Below are 22,118 nucleotides of genomic sequence, written 5' to 3' on the forward strand. Positions count from 1 at the left end.
CCTTCGTCACAGCAGCTCCTTCCTGATGAAGCCTCTTTGAACCTGACAGAATAATTAAAAGGCAGAGGGGGGGGGATGAAATGCTGACATTTGCATTTTGACCTTTTTGATTTACGTGGCGAAAATGGCTGCCCGTTTCGCTCTGCACAAATTATAATATCCGTCAGCCCTTGTGTGTGTGTGTAACTTTGTGCTTAAGAGTTGGCGTACGTAATGGTTCTGTGTGTTTGTGATTGTGTGGGAAAGAATAGATTCATGGCATATTACCCGGCCCAGCTCCTCATTAAGGAGCTGTTTTCCAGTAGGCGGGCTCTATTTGAATAGCTAAATTGTCCAAGCAGTGTGCAAACGAGGACTAATAGCCCCGTGCCCTTGTCACACGCACACCCAAAGTCAACGTCAAGCACCTCGTACGTGTGTGTGTGTGTGTGGCAGCATATAACAGTATTTCTGTAAACACAAGGGGGCCTGCTTTGCTTTTATAATGTCCCCCTCGGTGTGTCTCCTCTCAGAAAAAAGTAGTCAAAGGGACAACTTTGCACACGGATCCCATGACAAAGGCCATGCTGGTGACCCTGGGTGTTGCGTTTTGGTTTTGACCAACATCGTCCCAATCGTCCACAGTTCCATCGACAAAGCTCACACAGCTTCAGGTTCCAACACTACAGCTTCATATGCTCTAAATATCGTATCCAGAGCCTTCAGCTCCCCTAATTGCTTAGTCCTTGACTCTTTGACGCTCTGAACCCCATGTGCCTCTCTGCAGGCCTTGTACCTGGTACACTAGTGAGAAACAATTATATATACATATACTGTATGTACACTATTACAGCTATATTCTACTAGCAGTTTCTTGTAAATACTATTTTGTTGGTGTCATTACACCCAAAGTTTGGTATTTCTGTCGCTCTTGGTAGACTTACTTTTATGCTTAGAGCACAATATGAGACGTTTTTTTGAGGAAAGGATCTTTCGACAGCGCTTCAGTGAGCCAGACGAGGAATTGTCAGGCAATGGAGAGAGAGGAGAGTGAGGAGAAAACACATGTATTATGAACCCGGGGGGGAGTGTGTAAGCCTACGAAACCTATTTCTTGAGAAAAACATTGCGAGGAAATAGTTCAAAACTCTCCGGAGGTTTCTGACGAATCATCTTGGGTCCCAATGAAATACAGAAGTCCCCCAAACATTTTTTTAAGGATAAAAAAGGCTTTGACAGTCTGAATAATTGATCATTCCTCCCTGACAAGATGTTATGGAAACTAATATCAAGGAATGAAACTCAGTGACCCATTTTAAATGCTCTCTGCCTTTCTTGTTTTTCTGGGTTAAAATGATGCATTGTGCTTATTTCTAATAAAGGGTTTCAGTGTGCAGAACAGTCTCCATGTCGCCACCACCCGCTTCACACTCTTTCAGCAGGTGGAGGCAGGACAGTGCAGCCATAACAACTACAAACAGCTCATTAGTCCTGGCCGTGACGCCAGAAAACGCCATCAGGGCGGTTTGTGTCGAGGCCTGAGCTCTTCAGGAATGCTATTTAAAATACATGACGGTCTGCAAAGAAGAATACACACAATATATTTAACCTGTGCTAAGGCTCTCATTAAAAACTTCATGCAATGCATATAATGAAACCTTAAGAACATCCCTTCTGGCATTGACAATAGTACCAACATCATTTCAGGTAAAGAAGCGATAGGACCTTGTAGATACTATTATACTATTATACTGCCACTTAGTGGTCAAAACATGCCATAACACGCAATAGCATCTTTGGTTGGAAGTCCACAGTTGTTCTGAAACCCTACCTCCAAATTCTCACCTTCACTAATTATACGAGTAGTTTATCTCCTTTTAAAAATAAAAAAATAAAAAAAACTAGAGGAAGAGTTCAAGTGATCTTAATAGGCTTTTCCTTTAAAATGACTCTTCCTTTAAAAGCTAGTAATAAGGTAGAATACTACCTTATTTTTAAGATGATTGACAGCTACGAGTTATTAAGTTATCCTACATGCAAGCTTCAATAGCCCCAGGATTCCATCCACACAATGACTGTCGGGCAACACAATGCACACTTTGATTTTCAATCACTTATTCTGGATTTATTGATGTGAAGATGTCAGTCGTAGAACACTGAGCAGGTGGGAACCTGGTTAGAGTTCAGCCTTCTTAGCCTTTGCTTTTACGGCTTTCTTCATGTTTTGGGTCACTGTTGAAAAAGAGCATACGAATTAGAATATACAACATACATTTTCTCCCCTGCTGGTGAAATGCTCATTTAAAAAAAAAAAAAAAATAGAATCCTCATCATGATGAAGTTAAAGCATTGTGGGGCTTCTTGTGCTGTAGCCACAGCATTGACTCTCCGTCCCACTTTAGTCCCAAATGAAAGATCTCAGCTACAATAGGATGGATTGCCATGTGATTCGTATTCAAGGTCCTCAGAGGATGAATCTCCTTGACGTGGATGATTCGCGAGTTTATAGCACCGCTCGCATGTCAAAGCTTTGTAGATAATCTGTACGTAAATTTGATCCAGATGTTTGTGATCCCCAGAATGAATCTCAACTATTTCAAAAGGTTTTGGTTGAACAGATAAACTTGTGATGAACTTATGTGGAGGATTAAGGGTAAATAAATACATTCAAATTCCACATGACATGTTTTTGCCTTGAAACTTCCGAGCTTAGAATATCAAAGCGTTCTGCAGGATCAGTCCCATCTCTTCTGTCTGAACGTAACCTCAAATGAGATAGAATTGCCAATTAGAACAAAGAAGAATTACGTTAAAGAGCCTCTTAAAGTCAGCGCTTTGAAGACATCTCACTTACTTCAAAAGGTTAACAAAACACAAGCGCTGTTTCCCTTCCCTTCAGGGTGCTGAGCCACTGCTACACCTACTGTCTGTTGGGTTTGCTGTTTTTCCTAAAGGATTCATTGGGATCGGCAAATGGGATGCTTAACTGGGAATAGGGAACTGGAACCACCATGGACAGGCAGGATGCAACTGGGCCTTACATTGCATGAGTAGTGTGTGCTAGTGCAAGGCTGCCGGGGTGTTATTGAGTTCATCAATTTCATTCATTCTGGAAAACCAACTTGAATGCACCACTTAGAATTTGATTTGACGATTTGAAGGGATTTGGTTCTGATGAATCCTTCCTATGAAAAGAGCCTGTTGTGTTTCTATAAATAAAACAGCTGGGCGCAAGATGAGTTAAAAACAGCCTCTCCTCATGCCACCGACGGGTCGACGTGAGCCCCCCCCGTGATCCCCCCCAGTCACTCACAGAGTGCCATGTCAGCCGGCTCGTAGGTGTAGAGGTGGGTCGGGAACTTTCCCACCAGCTCAGTGCGCACGGTGTTGTATTGATCTGCGGAGAGACACGTCACACACACACAGACACACACACACACACACACACACAGACAGCTGGGGGGTCAACGCCGATCATCTCAATAACTGTTTGGTGGCGAGCAACATGCAGCGAGAATGTGACGCGACAAAAAGAGAGAAGCATAGCAGTGACAAAACAGAGAGGACATGTGAACGAGAAGCAGATGGAACACAAGTGACAGCTTGTTACCCTGTTAGCATGTCATGCTGTATACATATATATAGTCACACTTGGCGTCCATGTATCAATAGAAAATTTGCTTCATGAATAAAAAGTATATTCACCAAGAAAGAGGATTCTGGGCGTGTAGTGGCCATCGGGGGCCATTCTCCCATCCGCCGTCTCATTCTGTTAAAAGCATCAATAGTTAGTCAAAACTGAGCATGAAGTATTCGACAGACGGTTACTTCTAAATATGCTTTTTATTTTCAAATAACCTTGAACCTACCAAAAGGTTGAGCATGACGAAGTCCTTCTCTGCCATCTTCTGGATGGACTTATCGGCGGCAAAGGCCTTCTTCAGCGCTGTTGGAATAATTCTGCTTAGCATGGATTTGATGTTATAAAACAGGACGGTCTTTAAAGTCATCATGATAGCAATACTTTGTACTATTTAATGAATCTGGTTGCAACAACGCACCAATAAAGATTAAAAAAGGAGCTTGTTTGCGTGGGGTTGTAAATGTGTTCCCCAGTGGCAGGCCGGAAATATATTGATTTACCTGGAACTGGAAATTATAAATTGAAAGTGAAGAATACTAATTAATCAATGTCTCTTTTAAACTACATGCGTGTATCCAGGAACCTGTTTGGAAAGTAAAAAAATGGTGTTCCCAAATAACTTTTCTTTACAACCGAAAAGTTGTGTTTACTCACAAGAACCAGACACATTGATTTGACAAAATATGCATGACAAGCATGACAAAGCAATCCATCAGAACCGCAGCACTAAATGCTGCACACACAGATATCGTTTACATCAGAGGGAAGGATATTAACTCTGTGATCAAATTATAGACAACATAACAACTGACAAGTGAACACGCTATGGAGGAAGACTGGAGCTTTGCGATGGGAAAATAAGCTAATGAGAAAGCTAAGTATAATACATAACATATAATCCATATAATCGCATTTCGAAAACCAAATAAAATGTTAAAATAGCTCTAACGTTGGTGTGGTGTTAACATAGGTTGTGTTAATAAAAAACTTCTGGCCCATGTGCTTCACTTAATTAAGCCCGGATCAAGATTTGTCAGCAGGTGCCTAATTTATTTAATCTTTCCTCAAGTCAGTATGTTTGAGTTAAACTATTTAAATCAAATCCTATATGAGTACGAGTAGTAGTATATGATACCCATGTTTTGCTTCATTCCTCAAACCTGACAAACCAGACGGGTAAAAGCCCCGTTTTGCCCTGTAGGCGGCTTTACTATTTATGATTTCAGAAATACCAGAAGAGACTTCCATTGAGCTTCCTTCCTAAAACCCAGCTGTGTGATTGATAGATACAACCTGCTTGGTTGGCTCGGTATTATTGAGGAACGCGCCCCCCATTGTGTTCCTCATGAAACCAAGCCCACGTCTGTGTTGTGAGGACAATGCAGGGTGTGCAAGCCTTTACTTTCATGTTTAATACTACTCAGCTGTGACTGCAGTACCTTGGCTGTGCGGGCAGATGTCTTGATGATGGATGACCATCAGGGGCTTCTTACTGCCAGAGAGAAACCACAGGGAAACAACACAATGAGTACAACGCTGGGTGTGGATGCAGAATTACACAACGGGATCCATGAGATATCATATTTGAACAGAACACTGACCAATACATCGTGCCGTACTTTTATTTTGGCTGTATTCATGTCCTTATTGATCAGATGGCCTTTTTTCATTAAATGCCGTTTTAACCAAAACATGAACCAGTGATTTATACTGCGTTTGGATGAAAATATACCAAAAGTCCCTCCTGAACACAATGAATGAATATTCAAGGCTGCTCTCCGTGTGCAGATTCTTACCGTTTGACCATCTCCGACAGGCCCTCTTTATAAGTTTTGACCCAACGAATGCCGTCCCCCCATCCTGCAAAACACAATAGCAAAAAGGTCGATACACACGAACATGGCGCACTATTTCACGGGACTGAGTCAGTTCACTGACAAACTCGGTTCAAATTCAAAGCGTTATTTGTGTGTCTTACAACCCAGACCCAAGCTCACAATTTGAAAATCCACTGAGTCAATAACTCTTCGAGAAGGAAGCTTTTCCAGCTTTGAAGGAAGGTCACCCACCTCTCGACAAGGACTGCGGCATGGCCTTTGTCTTCTGTTTCCCAGAACCGGCACAGACACCCAGCAACAGAGCAAACACGACACAGCGGAGCATCGCTACCTTTGGGAGAACTGCAACGACAGTTGACAATTAGGACAACAGGGCAGTTAAGTGATTCCAGCCATTACAAGTTAACTTTTGGACGAACGGCACACAACCTTAATCGCTGTCTTCAAAAAGCTTTCTCAAAGCTCCATCTATACCTTCTAATAAAAACAGGATGTCAATTTCTATAGCAAAAGTAATTTCTAATTCAAGTGTTCCTGACCTTTAAGTCACACACAATATATGTCTTACCTTGACGGCACGAAGCAACGAGCGCCTGTGGCAGCCTTCAATATACTGTATGTGCTCTCGAGTTGGGTGTGCTTTCTAGCAGGTGAACCCACCAAACAGGTAAAGCAAAGCAGCGCTTCATTTTTAAACAAAAGAAATCACTCCCTAAAAAACACCCACACAGTTTGAACTGCTTGAACTGAGGGGCAGAGAGATAGAGACAGACTGACACCGAGCTGACAATCGTCAAAAAAAACCAGCTCACTAATTCAGTCTCTGTCTGATGCTTTCAGTGGTACTAGTGTGGTTTCTCAATAAACTCATACTAGAAACGTACTGGATCATAAGAACATGTGGGCCTATGCATGTATGTGTGGGCTTTTAAAGGAGGTTTAGATCACAATGGCAAACCTAGCCTTACTGAAACTTCTTAATTTAATTGGAATTTTCCTGAAGACATTTAAAAAAAAAATCAGCCAAAATTTGACAGCCTTAAATTATTGTTCTTAACACTACAAGTGTTGCAAGAGTTTTCACTCTCACTTCCATTTCCCAGAGCATATGTGTATATATGGAAAAACTATATATTTGCCCATATGTCTATCCGTCTATTTATCCAATCGTCAGAATAGTTGCAGATTGTTAGCCGTTGCTATGGGCGCCGGTGGTGCTTAGCAACCGTGACCGTCCGCGCAGGCGCAGTCTTCATCAATGATGCACTGTGGGATTGCTGGATATTGACATGGCAACCAGGCGACACAGCCAGCAGGCTTTTTGTGCGCTGCGGAATAGTTGTTGCTGTCTCTTCTGCGTTTAAAGCCCCTTAGCTTGACGGTCGCCTGCTGCCATGAACGGGGCAGTGGTGAAGAAGACCCAGGACACGCTGGGCAAAGTGATAAAGAAACCTCCTCTCACGGAGAAACTGCTGAGCAAGCCACCGTTTCGATACCTTCACGACATCTTCAGCGAGGTGAGACTCGCATGCTAACTTCAGGATAACGTTAGCAACTTAGGCGTTTGTTTCACCCCCACCACGAGCCGCTTTGGCTCTTATTTACCGAAAGGCTGGCGCCTAACGAACGTTTTTTTGTCTATTGAATAAAATAAAAAGACGAGCAAGCCAGTTGACGGGCTAACACACCGTTAGCATGAACTATGCTAACCAAGGAGCGGGAAGCAACGTAAAAACGCAAAAAGATCGCTTAGAATTGTAAACAGCGTCGCTTTACGTGCTATAACGGAGCTATTTAAAAAAGCTAGCCGTGTCTATGGCGTCGTGTAGTTGCGAGGCACGACCTGAGCACTCCGGGATCCGACCAGTTCTTCTGTTACCGTCGGCTAACCAGAGCGAGCCGATCCAGGATGCTACGTTGGTTATAGGTGTCCTGCTCTTTAAATCCGTCACGTTGAGCTCACGGATGCTGAGCGGCTTATCGCAGCTGGGCTGTTTGATAAGACCAATGGTGACGTGATGAATCACTGCGTATTCCCCGTGTTCAACATCACCGGAGGCGATTGCACATCTACCAGAAGCCTTTCCGTGTGCTCCATGGAGGGGCCGAGGAGCCCAGTGATGGACTCCTCGGTAACATGTCTGCTTCACTGGCTGTTGGGACCACTTGAGCAGCTGCTCCTCTCTGGTCGGCTTCAACATTAGTTGTTATCTACAGGTCACGGTGATGTCCTACTGTAGAAAACGTCAGCTTTGGAGGCTTGGATTGACACGGGCTGACAACTGTTGTTTGAATCTCTACTTTGTTGACAATGCTGTGATGGTTTAGACTAAGCTTAAACCCATCAGAAATAAGTCTGTGTCTCCGTAAAACAATGCACCAAATCTAGGGCTCATTCTTTTATTTTTTTTCTTTACACACAACAGAATCCTTTGATACAAGGTGTGAAGTTACGATAAAATCTCGTTAACCTTTCTTAACCCATGTGAGATCCCACTCCGCGCGCGTTAAGTAGTCAGTCGATCCATGTATATTTGATGAGGGAAGCGTGTCGGCATGTGCGACTCCTTTCCACTGCTTAGCAATGTGTCTGACTGCACAAATGGACAGCCACATTATACAGGATGCTGAGATGTTGATGCCGATGTGTACTTTTATATATTATTAGTTTTTATGGAAATGCAAATAATCTGACAACCGAGTGTTTAACCTTAACCTGTTATCCCTTTCAGGTCATCAAGACTGCAGGTTTTATGAAAGGTCTGTATGGGGAAAATGAAATGAAGTCTGATAATGTTAAGGTAAGTTGATCACTCTGTCCTTCTGGTTGATCATTTGTACTCTCTGATGCACAAATTTAATTACACTATTTTTGGTTTATAATCGTTTGTGTCAATGCTTGTACACATAATCTGCATTGATGTTCAACGCAGCAGCCTTCTTTGTGTATGAGATAGCCTGCGTGTCACATGGTCTGTAACGCACAGGTGATCTGATGCCCAGTCTGAGGGCGTCAGTGAGTGAGTAACTCTACACGCTGCCTTTGTGACTCACTGAAGGAGAGGATCTGGCAGGACATAACTAAGAGGGCATCCAAGGTGTCAGAAGTGGACTGCTTGATAGTTGACCCCAAATCGATACTCGACAGAAAGATGCTGCGTTAAATGTCCCTGTTTGAAACTGGATGTCTCCCAACAGGAGCATTAGATAATGTTAAATTGTGAATGTGGAGTTTAGAATGTAGCATTGTTTGCTCATACACGTCTGTCATAGGATTTTTGTAGAAGGTGCAACCACTGAATTGAAGAGTGAAGGTATAGAGTACAGAGAGAGAAAACATGGATGCACAAGTCCTCAGCCCAGGACCTAAACTAATAGAATAACTTGTATCCTGGTTAAGCAGAGCAAGGATGACACTGCTCATTCCTATTTAAAAGTGATCACAAAAGTGATCACTGTTGTGTGTTGTTATACTAACTTCAGCTCAAATATATTTTGTAAATTATCATTTTTACTCCTTTACACAGCTGGGTCCTTTATCTGGAATTCAATGTCATGGGGGGGGGGGGGGGGGGGGCGCTTGTTGGTTCTTCTTTTCGTGAAGGCAGGCCTTTTTATTAATTCAGGTTTTTCAATGGAGTCCGTTTGTCTTCACAACCAAAGCCTCTTGTCAGTCTTCGGCGGCATCCTGTTCATCGCGGCGTCTTTTTCCTTCTCAGGATAAGGACTCCAAAATGGTCTTCCTCCAGAAGGCAATCGACGTCGTGATGCTGGTGAGTGGGGAGCCCCTGGGGGCAAAGCCGGCACGTATTGTGGCTGGACATGAGCCCGAGAAAACCAACGAGCTGCTGCAGGCCATGGCCAAGTGCTGCATCAACAAGGTGTGTGTGTATGTGAGACCCAATAGATGCATTGAAAATGCACACTTTCACAATTCTCCACTGTCTCTAGTCTCTTTTCAGGAAAAGCAATATCATTCAGATGATATATTTGAAAAAAACTAAACATTTTTCTTATCTATGTATTTCTAACAAATAATAAAAAACAGTACTCTTGGTGGTAATGTCTAGCCAGCCTCGGGAAGAACTTGAAAATATATTAATTGCGCCCTGGAGATGGAGTGTAAAGAGATGAGCTTGTCCCAATTGGATAGCTGTTCTATAAACACTGTTTTGATTTCATGTCACGGGGAATATATGTATGTATATGTAAATCTTATGCAACCTATTTGCTGTTGTAAAATACGTACTATATTTAAAAGATATATTTCAACAATAACGCTTTTAGATAAGTTAAGGGTTCCCTGAATCAACTGGTCCAATATGTAATATCTGATTAGTTGAAAGATATTAAAACCATTTTTTTCATAACCAAAACCTCTTTTGCACAGTTCTTCATCATGTGAGCTGTATTGGTCAAAACTTTTGTTCTTATTCATTAGCACATTCAATCCAAGCAAGAGTTTACTGTGGGAAAACAATAATATGAAGTATACAATATGATAACAATACTATGCAGGAAAATGTATATGTATACAGTAAAGTCTGATCTGAAATTATTGTTTTCTAAAAATTATTCAAATTCATGACATAAACCAAATCAAATAAGAAAAGAAAGTGAAGGATTTTCCTGTTCTTGTCTGCCAGATGTCCAGTGACGATGCCGTGAAGCGAGTGCTTGCTGGAGAAAAGGTGGACATAAAGACCAGGGCCAGCACCACCAGGTCCCAGGACAAGGAGAACAGGGAGGGACGCGAACGTCCTCTTGATCGAGAGGTGAGAGTCCTCCGCCGGCTCTGATGATGCAACGACACACAGCTCACTCCAACCTGCCGTCTGTGCTAGCAGTTAGCATCGCCATGAATGATCGAGTGTCCCAGCACGTGGCCGAGACGGGCGTTCCATCCTCACCTTGTGTGCTCGGCGTGAATTATTTCAGGAGAGGAAGACGATTACAGACCGCAGCGGGAGCCGGGACCACAAGGACCCGGACCAGCCCAAAGAGCAGGAGAGCCGACGCCGGGATGGGGAGAAGGATCAGCACGGCGCCAGGGAGCGCTCGGAGAAGGACCCCCACGCCAAGGACAAGAGCCGGGACCGGGAGCGAGACAAAGGACGGGGGAAAGACAGGGACAAGGAGAGGGAGCGAGAGAGGGAGCCAGACAAAGGCCGAGATAAGGCCAGAGACTCTCGCGGAGACCGGGAAAGAGACAAGGACAAACGAAGGGACCGAGACAAAGAGAGGGAGCGACACAAAGAGAGGAGCAAAAGTGGAGAGAGTGGCACGAGGAAGGTATGCCTGCCTTAACCCCCCCAAAGTTTTAAATGTTAGCCACAAATGCCATTATTTACCTCATGTGTGTATTTGTGCATAGGCCAGAGTGTCAGAGGAACCACAGCAGAAGGCGAGTCCCGAGCCCAGCAAAACAGCCAAACCTGTGCCAGCGGTAAGGTCCATCTTGTGGAAGCAACTGATTATCTCATAGAATGATGGTGTGGTTTACTAGTTTACTATACACCATGTCAGCCAATTAGAGACACACTTGTTCATTTCTACTTTATTTCTCCTTGTAAGGATCAAACACCAGGCGAGGAGGTATTAAACCCTGCAGAAACTAAATGCGTAGAAAATGAGAGCTGTGCTGTAATCTGCGCTTTGACCGTTGATTGCAATGGCGTTAGTGGGGTGGCTACTTGTTGTAGTGCTTATTTGAGCTATAGTCTTTAGCAGGCATGTGAGGCCTTGGTGTCCTCATATTATTAGTATCATTGCTAAATGTGACCTCGGTGTGTGGTGTCATGTTGTGTTCTTTGTCTCTGCAGCCTGCAGAAGCAGTTGAGAACCAGGTAAGTTCGTAATCGGTGATTTGCAGTTGTTGTAAAGACTGATCATGAAAGGATGGCTCCATAGAGGGGGCTACATGGCGGGGCGTCCACACAGTCAGTCGGATGTGTGGCCCGTCGCTGCTTATCGTTCTAAACGTGTATCCTCTGCCTGCTGTCTCTGCTTCTCTCGCAGGCCGACAGTCCAGCTAGAATACCTCGGCCTTCATCTGCCAAAGGGCAGAGGCGGAGACCCAAGATTGGAGGTCAAGGTAACCCCATCTTTTCTCCCCCAACACACAACTTGAAACGGCTACAGCTATGAGGTGTATCTCACATGCAGCTGTAGAGCATAACGGCCCTTGAATCATCAACCGAGGGTCTCTTCGACAGCCAAATAGATTTTACAGTTGACTGGTTTCTATTTGCGTAATAAAATCACTGACTGGTTCCACTTAGTGGGAGGTAAAAGTGATTCAGGATTACTGTTGGCAGTGTCAACAATAGTTTCATACCACTGACAATAAGAAACATACTATCTGCATTTATATGTCAAGAAACTAACACAATCTTTTTCTGCTCTCCAACAGATGAATCTGACAGCGAGGGAGGTAATTGTTCTCTATCTAACCCATCTCATTTAACATTAGGGATTCTCCATGTGGAAGGTGTCATCATGACAGCAGAGGTGCCCTTGATCGAAAATGAATTTTGAGGGGTTCCTTTGCAAATTGCAGTAACAGAAAAAGAAAATGGATCAATTCCATAGATAGACCAAACTGACTCCTTCAGTCCTGAAAGCACAAGGATCAAAGGATCCAGAAATGTCTTCCCCAATGTGTCAGAGTGCTCCCTTTTGAGTGCATGCTCCACATTCAGTCACTGTGACTAAATCACATTGTAGATACGGAAACAATAAGCTCTTTTTTTAAAGGTCTGAGCAAGTCAGTGAAGTTCATTAATAACATTCAATGTCTCAAGGGCCTTACAGGATTGCTAAAGCAACGGCTGCCGTCCTCGACTAAACTCTCATAGAGGAAAAAAAAATTGCCACCGCCTTACGCAGTGAGGGGAGCACTAGAGGAGTAGCAGTAGGCGGGTTGGAGAAATTTCACTCGAGTTCAGTCCAAAAGAACAAAACCCATCTAGAAATGTCTCTGAACCAGTGGTATCTTTGTCGGATTGGCAGCATTTCGGGCATTCTGTGTGCTCTTGGTGTTCGTCATGGAAGGACAGCTCTAACCCTTGCTATATAATACTGAGCTGACTACAAGTCGTTGCTGTCCCTTCACAGACGGAGATGCTCCGTTAGCCCAGAGACCGCCCCTCCAAGAAAATGGAGACACTGCAGCCTCCTCGGTGGCATTCGACATGGCCTCCAGGTCTGTACAATCAGCACTCAACCGCACCTCATTGTGCAAGCGCTTTACTGAGGGACAGGACATTAATCTAGCAATAAAAAGCAGCTCCCATTAGCTGTAAATATTTGCTCTCACAGTTACCTGAGAAACATTAACATGCACATCTAACACAAATAGCTATTAAAAAAAATACAGTTATCAAGCTTATGCCGTTTGTTAAGAAGATTTAAGATGCTATTTCAATCGTGTAGTGATTTCTTTTTTTAATTTTTATTTCTTTATGAGAATTTTTCACATTGAGGACAATAATCATGAGGGAGCCGTCTCATTGGTTAAATCAGCACACCGTTTCCCCATCATCTTGTACAGTAGGTCACCTGTTCCAGAAGATGTGGGTGTTTCAACAGTATAAAGTCCAGCAGTTGGGCAATTTCATTCTGTTGTCATTTCTTAGTTATTGCATTTTATCCAATTTCTTTATTTAAATATTAGGATGTTTGCGATAAAACTAAGTTTGTGCCTGGGCCATCACCAGGATCTGTTCCAGCAGAGCACGTAGTGGAGGTATTTCTGTTTTTATTTCAGTGTTTCAGCAACAATCAACAAACTATCATTCTAAAGTCTGAATGAGTGTATATCTGTCTTTAAGTCCACGTCTGGCAAATCCCAGAGAGCTGCTCACAGAAGATTTGGCCTGTAAAGCACGTCAAGAAAAAACAAATGAAAATGAAAATGACTTATAATAAATGCACCCGTATGTCATTTCCTTCAGTTCTGTGTCTAAACCCTTTCAATGCGTGACAACAGGCAGATGCCACGGCCGGGCAGCGCTCGCCCCGCCCCCCCCCGAGTCAAGAAACAGGAAAGTTACTCCGATGTGACGCCGGCTGAGAGGTGACTACTCTAACACCACCAGTACTCCTCTTCCTCGTTAATACATTCTTCAGTGTCCTCGCTGCCAGCCTGAAACAGAATGAAGACAGCATTTGTATCTGTGTGATTATCTGACCGGTCAAACACATGTCAGCTTTCAGTTAGAAATGAGTCTCTGTTCCACCAGGCTGTCCAGTGCCAAGCCCCCAGCATCAGTCATCATGGATGGGAAGATGCTGTCTGAGGACGAGGAGGACGAAGATGAGCAGTTTCTCGTGGAGGAGGCGGTGCCTCCGCCTGCACAGGCTCCTGAGATGGAGGTAGTGAGTGACTTGGACAGCGAGCTTGTTGGAATGTAATGCGAGTTCATTGGACAGTTATCCACTATGTCTTTCCATCACAGGGGCAGGACGTCAACCGCGAAGACAAACACGGTACACGCTCTTTTTCACGTTTTTCAGTGCCCTCTCATTTCTTATCCTGGAAGGCTCGTTAGGGTCACATTTCCCTTCCTGTGGTGCTGTGAGGAGGCTCACCTCTCACCGCTCCTCTCACGGTTTCTCTCCGCGCAGGTGGCCTCGTGAAGAAGATCCTCGAGACCAAGAAAGACTATGAATTGTCCCTGTCGTCCCCCAAATCTAAAGAGCAGGTAAGGATCGGTATAGCAGTCGTTTTTCTGCTTGTCCTCTAGGGGGCAGCATCGGCCTAGTTCTCCCCCCCCCCTGCACACCCTTATTACTGACTCGGGGGGACCCTCTAAAGCTCGCCAGCCGGTCTCTCTGCAAGGTTTGCTCTACAGTGCAAATGTTTTAACCACAGTGAACGGGCCAGTGCAGCCCTGGTTATTATCAAAATGAAGATATAAACAAATGGAGTAGAGAGGTGTAATTGCGCCGCCTCGTAACCACAAATATGCTCCCCTTCAGTGAGGCCGAGAGGCTAATAACCAGACAAGCAAGTGTGGCCCCTAACAGACCACACACACAAGTGATACACTCATCAAGATGTCTGGAGCAAAATGAGCCGGTTGCTTTTTTCTGTCTGTTCATTCTGACGATATCTGCCATCTGAGAGACTAGCATTCAGAGCAGTCTTATTCTGTCTGTTTACACTCCTTCCCCTGGTGTGTACTTTGGTTGTTCAGAAGAACAGACGATGAACAACCGGCTTGAGGATTAAATACTACTTTCTTCTCAACATCTCTTCTTAGGCGTGTATTTTGTGCACGGTGACTCATCCCTGCCGTTGATCACGGATTCCCGTCAGTCAGTTTATTTATCAGCCGAAGAGCGAGCCGCCTCTCATTGTTATTTTCGGTGTGAAGCTTCCAGTTTGGTCTGTCGTCCATGGTGTGAGATTGCTTATGCCTTCTGCTTTGGGTGGTCCTTTTCACTGGAGCACAGTCTCCCGGGCACCCCTTCCTAGCTGACCACCCTGACTCTGATGGATGCTCTGTTTTGGGCTGTCACTCATGCAAAAAATCCCCCGATCCATCTCCTCCCGACGGCGGCCTCAGACAGCATCCCTCGTAACTCACACCTCACGTTGTCTCCGCTTTGCCACCAGTAAACTGAAATAGCTTGACAGGAATTTGTTGGCCAGACATTTAACTTTACAGGTGTGTGTGTGTGTGTGTGTGTGTGTGTGTGTGTGAGAGAATCCAGTATGTTCTGCTGCCACTTTAAGCGTATTTGTATGATTGTAGGCATTACATCGTGAATCTTAATCTCTGGGCAGGTTAATTGTGACGTGAACTTCTCATATCGCCCCATTTGCACCACCCACATCAACTCTCCTCTTAAAAACAACTAATCTAAAGAAAGCATGCACCGAAACATACATGCACAGACACATCAAAACATACATGCACAGACACACGGGAAAAGCTTTTAAATAGAGGAGCTCATTGTGGAGCGCGAGCATTGAATAGCCTTGTAGAGTTTATCCTAATTTCCTTAATGTATCCTGTATGGTCTGCACAAGCAGCCTCCAACAGGTATGTCTGGACATGGGGCTTGTTGAGTCCACCCCTCCACCATTATTGGCCTTACCTCGTCAGCTGCATAAAGAACTGTAATGACTTCCTTCCTGACATGAAAGGGGGGAGAGGTCAACCTAATTGAAGAGGGGTTTTTGGCTCCCCTTTTTCTTGTAATCACGGTAAAACACACATGGTTAAAAATGTAAATATTGAGCTCCTTCATTCGATGCGGTATGACCGACGGGTTTGAGATTTCAGCCGCCGCCTTTCATTTTCTCAAAAGCTGATGTTTGTCAAAACACTGAGTGAGTCACGAGCCCCCCCCCCATGTTTAGGACCCGACATCACGTTCCGTTAAGGAAAGGATGTTGATAGGCTACGCATTCTTGCCGTCTTTGTAATTTGTGTTCTTTGTCATTCCTGAATGAATTGAGGCATTGTTTAAGCCGGTTGCCACATTATGTAAATAAAAGTAATTCTTAAACAGTCAAATGATTATATTTGCCACGTCCCACCCCAGTGTGTGTGACTGGAGAGTTTGTTGTATATTTATGGGGATGCCCTTCCTCATGACCCCCTCGGCGGTATTGTATATTATTCCAAGATAGCCCCCTTTTTATTTAGACAGAATCTGCCCCTTTGCAGCAGCTGCGTTTTCATAAGAATTTTTGTGTACTCTTTTCCCCCCCTCATCAAATTAGCCTTGATGAAGGTTTGTAATGTATAAATAAACCCTGTGGCATACAAATGGATCGCTGTTGAGTGAGAGTCACGGAGGAGAAGGGCCAGAATGCTCTCTGCAGAATTGTCAAGAAAATAAATACTCCTCTCTGCAGACCTCTGTGTCTTTATACACATTTCTCGTGGAAGCACACGGAAACGACCCTGTGTCATTCCATTAGTCACATTACTTTCGTGGAAGTCCTATTGACTCGTTGGAGGCATGGGGTCAGGTTTTTGAGGAGCACCTACCTGAAGCACCCACTGGTGAGCCGACCACACCTCAAGCAGCTCTATCTTCCAAACCTCCGAAATTGGACTTTTTTTTTCTCACCACGAAAAAAACAACCGATGAGCAACTTCTAAAAGAGCTAATTTCCATCTCCAGTTACTGCTGAGGAGCCTCTGTCCGCTCACCTCTTGCCCAGGAGGGTGAGCTCAGTGGGCTCCCCAAGGGGCTGCCTTACAACAACATCCTGTAAGCTCTCCTCCTCACCTCACTGACTACAAGCTATTTTTATGATCTAGCTGGACTTTTAAAACGGCCCGCCATGACAAACGACGAGGAAGCCCATAAACACGGTCCCAGAGCCAGTATCCGCTCGGCTTCTTCAAATGGTCACCAGCAGAATCGTTCCCCAGGCGCTCCGACCTTTATCCAAGGCTTCCTCAATCATCTGTGCATCCTTTTGGCAAATCTTCTTTTTGTGTCTCTGTGATGACACAGCAGAGCAGTCCATAATGAGTGACATCTGAGCATGACCCACTGGAACGACTATACATTTTCCTTAAATTGATACAGCTTGAATGTTCCAGTGGGAGGTTTGTACACTTGTCCCTTATCCTCCCATGGAGCGGCTGCCCTTATGATGTAAGCTAATCTCCCGTCGTCAGCTAGCATCCAGATAATTGCTTTCCCAGATAATGGTACCCTGGAGGTTGCTCCTCCGCTGACGGGTCCCATCAATGAACATTTTTTTAATCTCAAAGGAGACTGAGGAATGCCTTCCTTCTGCCTCCAGTGCGATGAATCACATATATGCACAAAGCTACAAGCTGAGGCAATTGGGCATGTGATCACTCTGGTGAAGCTCAAGGTACACTACAGAAGGATTTCAATCTGACAACTGCACATTGCAGTCCAGCAATGATGAAAACCAGATACATGAATGTACTCCCACAAGATGGAGACATCTCAATCTACCAAACAATTCTCATTGGCCCCTCCCCCTTATTAGTCCACCTGCCCGTTGTAGCGTTAGCCAGTGGCTGAGTCTTCCCTGTTGCCTTAGGCTTTCACCACTGTCTGAGATAATGGGAAAACCTTCCCCTCACCTCCCACGCCTCTGCGGTCACTACGTCCAAATATTGTTCCGTGATCTGGGTGAAGAAAAAGGAAAACCAGGAGCACACAGGTCTGGAAGGCCCTGACAGAGACCTCCATAAAGTGCTGATTTATACCCAGCTGGACTCCAACTAGGGGTCATGTTTTCACGCCAAGGTTTTTTTTTGTTTGTTTTTTCCCCAACAGAGAAAGAAGGAGAGGTTGGGGTAGCAAGAGGACGGCAAATAGAAAGAAGCCATGGGTCCTGTCTGGGCTGTGTGGAGCGAACCCGCAGCCAGGCAGGCGGAATGAGCCGTACAGTGTTTGTCTAGCTGCGAGGGCTCACGGCGCCCAGTGGAAAGCCACCCACCTCGTTCGGGAAGCGGCGGGGCCGAGGCCGAGGCGTTTCAACCCCGCAAAATGGGTCCCGAAGAGCGAGGGCCGTCAGAGCTTTGCACTCGCTTCCTGTGAAAAGGCATGACGGCAAAACGCTCGGCGTTTGATGTCATTTGTGCCGTGTGGTCTTGTCCAGTCAAGCTGTAATCACCGGGCCGCTTGGCTCGTTCCGAGAGAGATGCCTCGATAAGGATGTGTGTGCCAGCTATGCCAAGCATGTGTGACAGGCCGAGTGTTGTGAACAGGAAGCTGTCGCTCCGTTTACACTGCGTAGTGAACAGGATTCCCGCCGCCTTGTGAGGACAGGTGCTCCCATGTGTGGAGCCAATTGGTATAAATTGGCCCAAGGGTTGAACTTGAAAGGAGGAAGAAGTGTAGTAGTTGTTACTCAATACTGTAGTAAAATAACCCCACTGCCACAGCTTGTTACTAAAATAAACAGGACTTGGAGCTTGTGTGTGTGTGCGTGTGTGCGTGTGTGTGTGTGTGTGTGTGTGTGTGTGTGTGTGTGCGTGTGTGTGTGTGTGTGTGTGTGTGTGTGTGCGCCTTTTAGAGTTGCAATGCCGTCACATTACGCACACACTGAGTGTGCGAAGCCTTGCGAAGTCCAGCTGAACAAACATCCTTGGAATTACTCCCTGATACCCCCCCCCCCCCTCCTTTCTGCCATTGAGTGTAATTTGTATATGGTGAACGCCCCCCCCCCCCCTCCCACAACTACCACACGCACCGTACACTGGAGGCCTTCATCCACCAGCCCCCCAGCTTTGCCCAACCCAATTGACAGCACCTTTTGATCTCTATATATACAGCTAGCTTGGTGGAATTCCTGTCTAACATTTTTAGCCTTGAAATCCTAAACCACTAAATGCAAGCTGGGGGCATTTGAGCCTCTGCTGGAAAAGGTAGAACTCAAGAGAGGGTTTGTTATGTTTTGGTCTCTGTAATAATAATACAGCTGCTTGATTCATGATGTAGTTTAAAGGTGCTAAATAGGGTATTCAGAGCATTAATAACACAAAGACACATTGCATTGTAAAGATACAGGGCAGTAATGCCCACCTGGGGGAGGAGGGGGAGTTTGGGGCGGGGGGTGCATTTGCTCATAAGACCTTCTCCATCCTTTGTTGACGTAGCTGACCCTGCTAACCTTTAGAGCAACAGTGTCTCAACCAATGGGGTTGCCACGGAAACGTAGCACTCAGCCTCCCGTCCCCCCCTCACTGTTGGCTGTGTCAAAAACTCAAATGTAGCGCCCTTTTTTTAAAAAGCAGATAACATCTCCTGCACCAAATGGCCTTTCTCCTCCACTTGCAGAGCTTTGTGTCTGACGCTTTAAAGAAGAAGGAGCGGGACATGGTGACGCGGGAGATCGAGCGCCTCCGCTCGTCCGTCCAGACGGTGTGCCGCAGCGCCCTGCCCTTGGGTAAGATCATGCACTACATACAGGAGGACGTGGACGCCATGCAGGCTGAACTGCACACCTGGCGGCGGGAGAACAAGGAGCACGCGCAGGCTTTGCTGCAGGAGCAGAGGTGAGGTTGGCACACTTCAAAGGCCGAGCCGCTGTCCCATGCAAGGTGCTATCTTAACATTTGTGTACTGATTTCAGGACTACTTATTTTAATTTTAATAGCAAAGTCCCCCAAATTGATGTTAACCTTCTACTTTTAATAACTATTTCATATCTAATTTGAAATATTGTGTGATGCCTTGTCATCATAAATCAAAAGTGATGAGCACCTGTAAGGTGGCGTGTTACTGTTTGTTTTTTATTTATTTTTTCAACCTATTTTAAAGTGGCGCGTGTGTGCGCATGCTTGTGCTGCAGAGTGACAGACAGGGCCGTGGAGCCTCTGAAGTCGGAACTCGTTGAGCTGGAGCAGCTGATCAAGGACCAGCAGGACAAGATTTGTGCCATGAAGTCCAACATTCTGAAGAATGAGGAGAAGATCCAGAAGATGGTGACTGGAATCAACTTCTCCTCCAGGACCTGACGGGACAAACTAACTCTGCAAAGAAAGACGTTACCAAATAAATGCACTGGAGCGCTGGGGATGAACACTGTCTCACAGAATGATGGTAAGACGAGTGTATTTTGTTCTGAGGTGATGCGGGGTGAGACCAAACGCTGCACTTTGAGGTGGTTTTTGTCCCAAAAGGACATGGACCCAAACATATCAGACACCATCTGTCAGGTGTTGGTAAATAAACGCTCCAAATGATGGCTTGGAGGTCCAATTCTACTCTTCTATCTGCTTAAAATGACTGATGGATACATTAATTTGAATATCTTCTTGCTCCGCACACTAAACCGGGCGACCATATACCCCTTTGCTGTAATGGTGCCTTTTACAAACAAGCCAGTGCACAGTTCATGGCCTGGAGGTTTGACTGCATTCACTTTGCGATGATTTCATCAAAAGCCCTATGTATTCACTATATACACAGTAGTAAAACCATGAATGTTTGATTTGTTTTTTCACTCTGTAATCCCTAAAATTCAATTTGAAAGCTATTTACTTTCTGTTTAACTTTATTTTTGTTAACCAAGCAGAAAAGTTGTGGCACCTTGTGGTTAGTTTACTTTCATTGCCTCACAAAAGCGTCTAATTTTTCTTGGCTTCTGGGAGCGTTTTCTTTTAATCTAGTTTCCCATGTGAATGTTACACCTGTAGTGCCAGTTCAACGAGCAATACACCAGCAATGAAATATTCCTGTGTCCAACCACATTTTCAAGGTTGTAACATACATTGAAATGTATGTTACATGAACTTCTTTTGCTTCCAAACATTATTCTTTATGCTTCCTTCTTCAAGTTACCCTTCCAAAACAAATGAAGAAAAGAGATTTATTCTGTCTTTTAGCAACCGTTTCCTACTTACAACAACTATATCTTGTAAAAATTTTTAAAAAAAAGACCTGGACAGCCATCATTGTGAAGATCCCACTCTATTTCGGACCTGCCTAATTGTTTCATTTTTGGGATGGAGACAAGTTTAGTGAGAAGGCCACTATTTTCTAAAACGTTCATTCCTATTCTTTATGAATAAGGACAAATATGACAGGATGTTACAAGCTCCTTTGGTGACTTTATAGCCTGATAATTGCAGTAGGAAGCCAAAAAGGATCAATATTTGTCTGGAAAAAACCCCACAGTGTCCCAGTTTTCTTACCATGTGGACATCCCCCCCCCCCCCCCCCCCCCCCCCGCGTGAGAAGATTAGAGCAGTCAGCCGGGATTCCTTGCATAGTGGGCCCTTTCCCTCTGAATGCAGTTAGCATATTTAAGTAGTACCCGAGGGTTGCTCCCTCTAGTTCTACTGCACGGAGTCACTTCCAGTGTTTACACCAAATCATTTTAAAAACACTTGGTTTGATTGATGAATGTAGTCCATGATTCTAACAGACTTAAAACATAGTCGGTACAATAGTTGAACAAAATGTGGGGGAAACAATGCAAAGTTTCACTCATTCATCCTTTTTTATGAGTATTTATTCACTCAAATGTAAGCAAAGTAACCCATTGAAAAGTCAGCTATAGAGATGTTGCATAAAAAAACCTGTGGAAGAGTGAGAACCTGCTTGTTTATGTCTCATACGAAACAATATAAACTACTTGTATCATAATCTTTAAACTGTACATTTTGTATATGTGAAGATTGTATCATAGTTCAAAAATTATATAATTTTGTAGTGGCATGAAATAAATGGTTACATTGCAGTAAATACGTGTTTCTTGTTGGTTTTTTTAGAGTCAGCGCAGAGTGTTGCTCAGAGTTGTTGGAGAAAGCTATAGACTCAAAGTCAAGTTGGACTTAATGAGGTCTGGAGCGAGAGCAACGTGATAAATGGCCTTGGATTGTGATTTTGACGAGTTCATGTGAAGTCCTCGAGGCGTCTGGCACCGCCGCCAAGTCACACTCGACGGGACTCCTTCTCTCTTTTGAAGCCCTGTCCGACATGACAGAAGTAAAGCATTTCACTTTTCTTATTGAGACCCTTGAGTAACATTAGCAGCAACTTTTTTTGTCTTCTTTTTCTTAGCCCTGAAACAGCTGCAACACGCACACAAAGCTTAACGGGAAGCCTCTTTAACAGCTATTGAGCGAGATTTGGATGGAGCATTTATTTATGTGAAAGGCCCCGAGCAGACGGCATGGACAAAGACACGGGCCCAG

General features: G+C 44.6%; 2 protein-coding genes across 5 annotated transcripts; one reads left to right on the forward strand and one right to left on the reverse strand.

Moving 5' to 3' along the window:
• Positions 1–2,078: 2,078 nt before the first annotated feature.
• On the reverse strand, positions 2,079–6,743 carry agr1 (anterior gradient 1). 3 transcript variants are annotated; one of them, XM_037488825.2, is made up of 9 exons: positions 6,029–6,743; positions 5,890–5,937; positions 5,692–5,802; positions 5,419–5,482; positions 5,062–5,114; positions 3,849–3,925; positions 3,685–3,748; positions 3,293–3,376; positions 2,079–2,211 (listed from the first exon to the last, which is right to left on the reverse strand). In XM_037488825.2, exons 3-9 carry the CDS (start codon positions 5,783–5,785, stop codon positions 2,156–2,158), a joined length of 492 nt encoding a protein of 163 aa, XP_037344722.2. In that variant the 5' UTR covers positions 5,786–5,802; positions 5,890–5,937; positions 6,029–6,743; the 3' UTR covers positions 2,079–2,155. The 3 variants fall into 3 exon arrangements, with proteins under 3 accessions (XP_037344722.2, XP_037344720.2, XP_062421009.1); XM_037488823.2 differs by lacking the exon at positions 5,890–5,937; XM_062565025.1 differs by lacking the exon at positions 2,079–2,211 and having other exon boundaries at positions 3,285–3,376.
• Positions 6,723–21,666, forward strand: traf3ip1 (TNF receptor-associated factor 3 interacting protein 1). 2 transcript variants are annotated; one of them, XM_062565024.1, is made up of 17 exons: positions 6,723–6,977; positions 8,193–8,261; positions 9,180–9,341; positions 10,107–10,235; positions 10,399–10,752; positions 10,835–10,906; positions 11,035–11,055; positions 11,283–11,306; positions 11,479–11,554; positions 11,873–11,893; positions 12,577–12,664; positions 13,451–13,537; positions 13,704–13,836; positions 13,920–13,950; positions 14,089–14,165; positions 19,255–19,472; positions 19,769–21,666. In XM_062565024.1, the coding sequence occupies exons 1-17, from the start codon at positions 6,855–6,857 to the stop codon at positions 19,932–19,934; spliced, it is 1,851 nt and encodes a 616-aa protein (XP_062421008.1). In that variant the 5' UTR covers positions 6,723–6,854; the 3' UTR covers positions 19,935–21,666. The 2 variants fall into 2 exon arrangements, with proteins under 2 accessions (XP_062421008.1, XP_037344719.2); XM_037488822.2 differs by lacking the exon at positions 11,035–11,055.
• The last annotated feature ends 452 nt before the right edge of the window (positions 21,667–22,118 follow it).

This window comes from Pungitius pungitius, chromosome 10, assembly GCF_949316345.1.
Source record: "Pungitius pungitius chromosome 10, fPunPun2.1, whole genome shotgun sequence".
Lineage (NCBI taxonomy): Eukaryota > Metazoa > Chordata > Actinopteri > Perciformes > Gasterosteidae > Pungitius > Pungitius pungitius.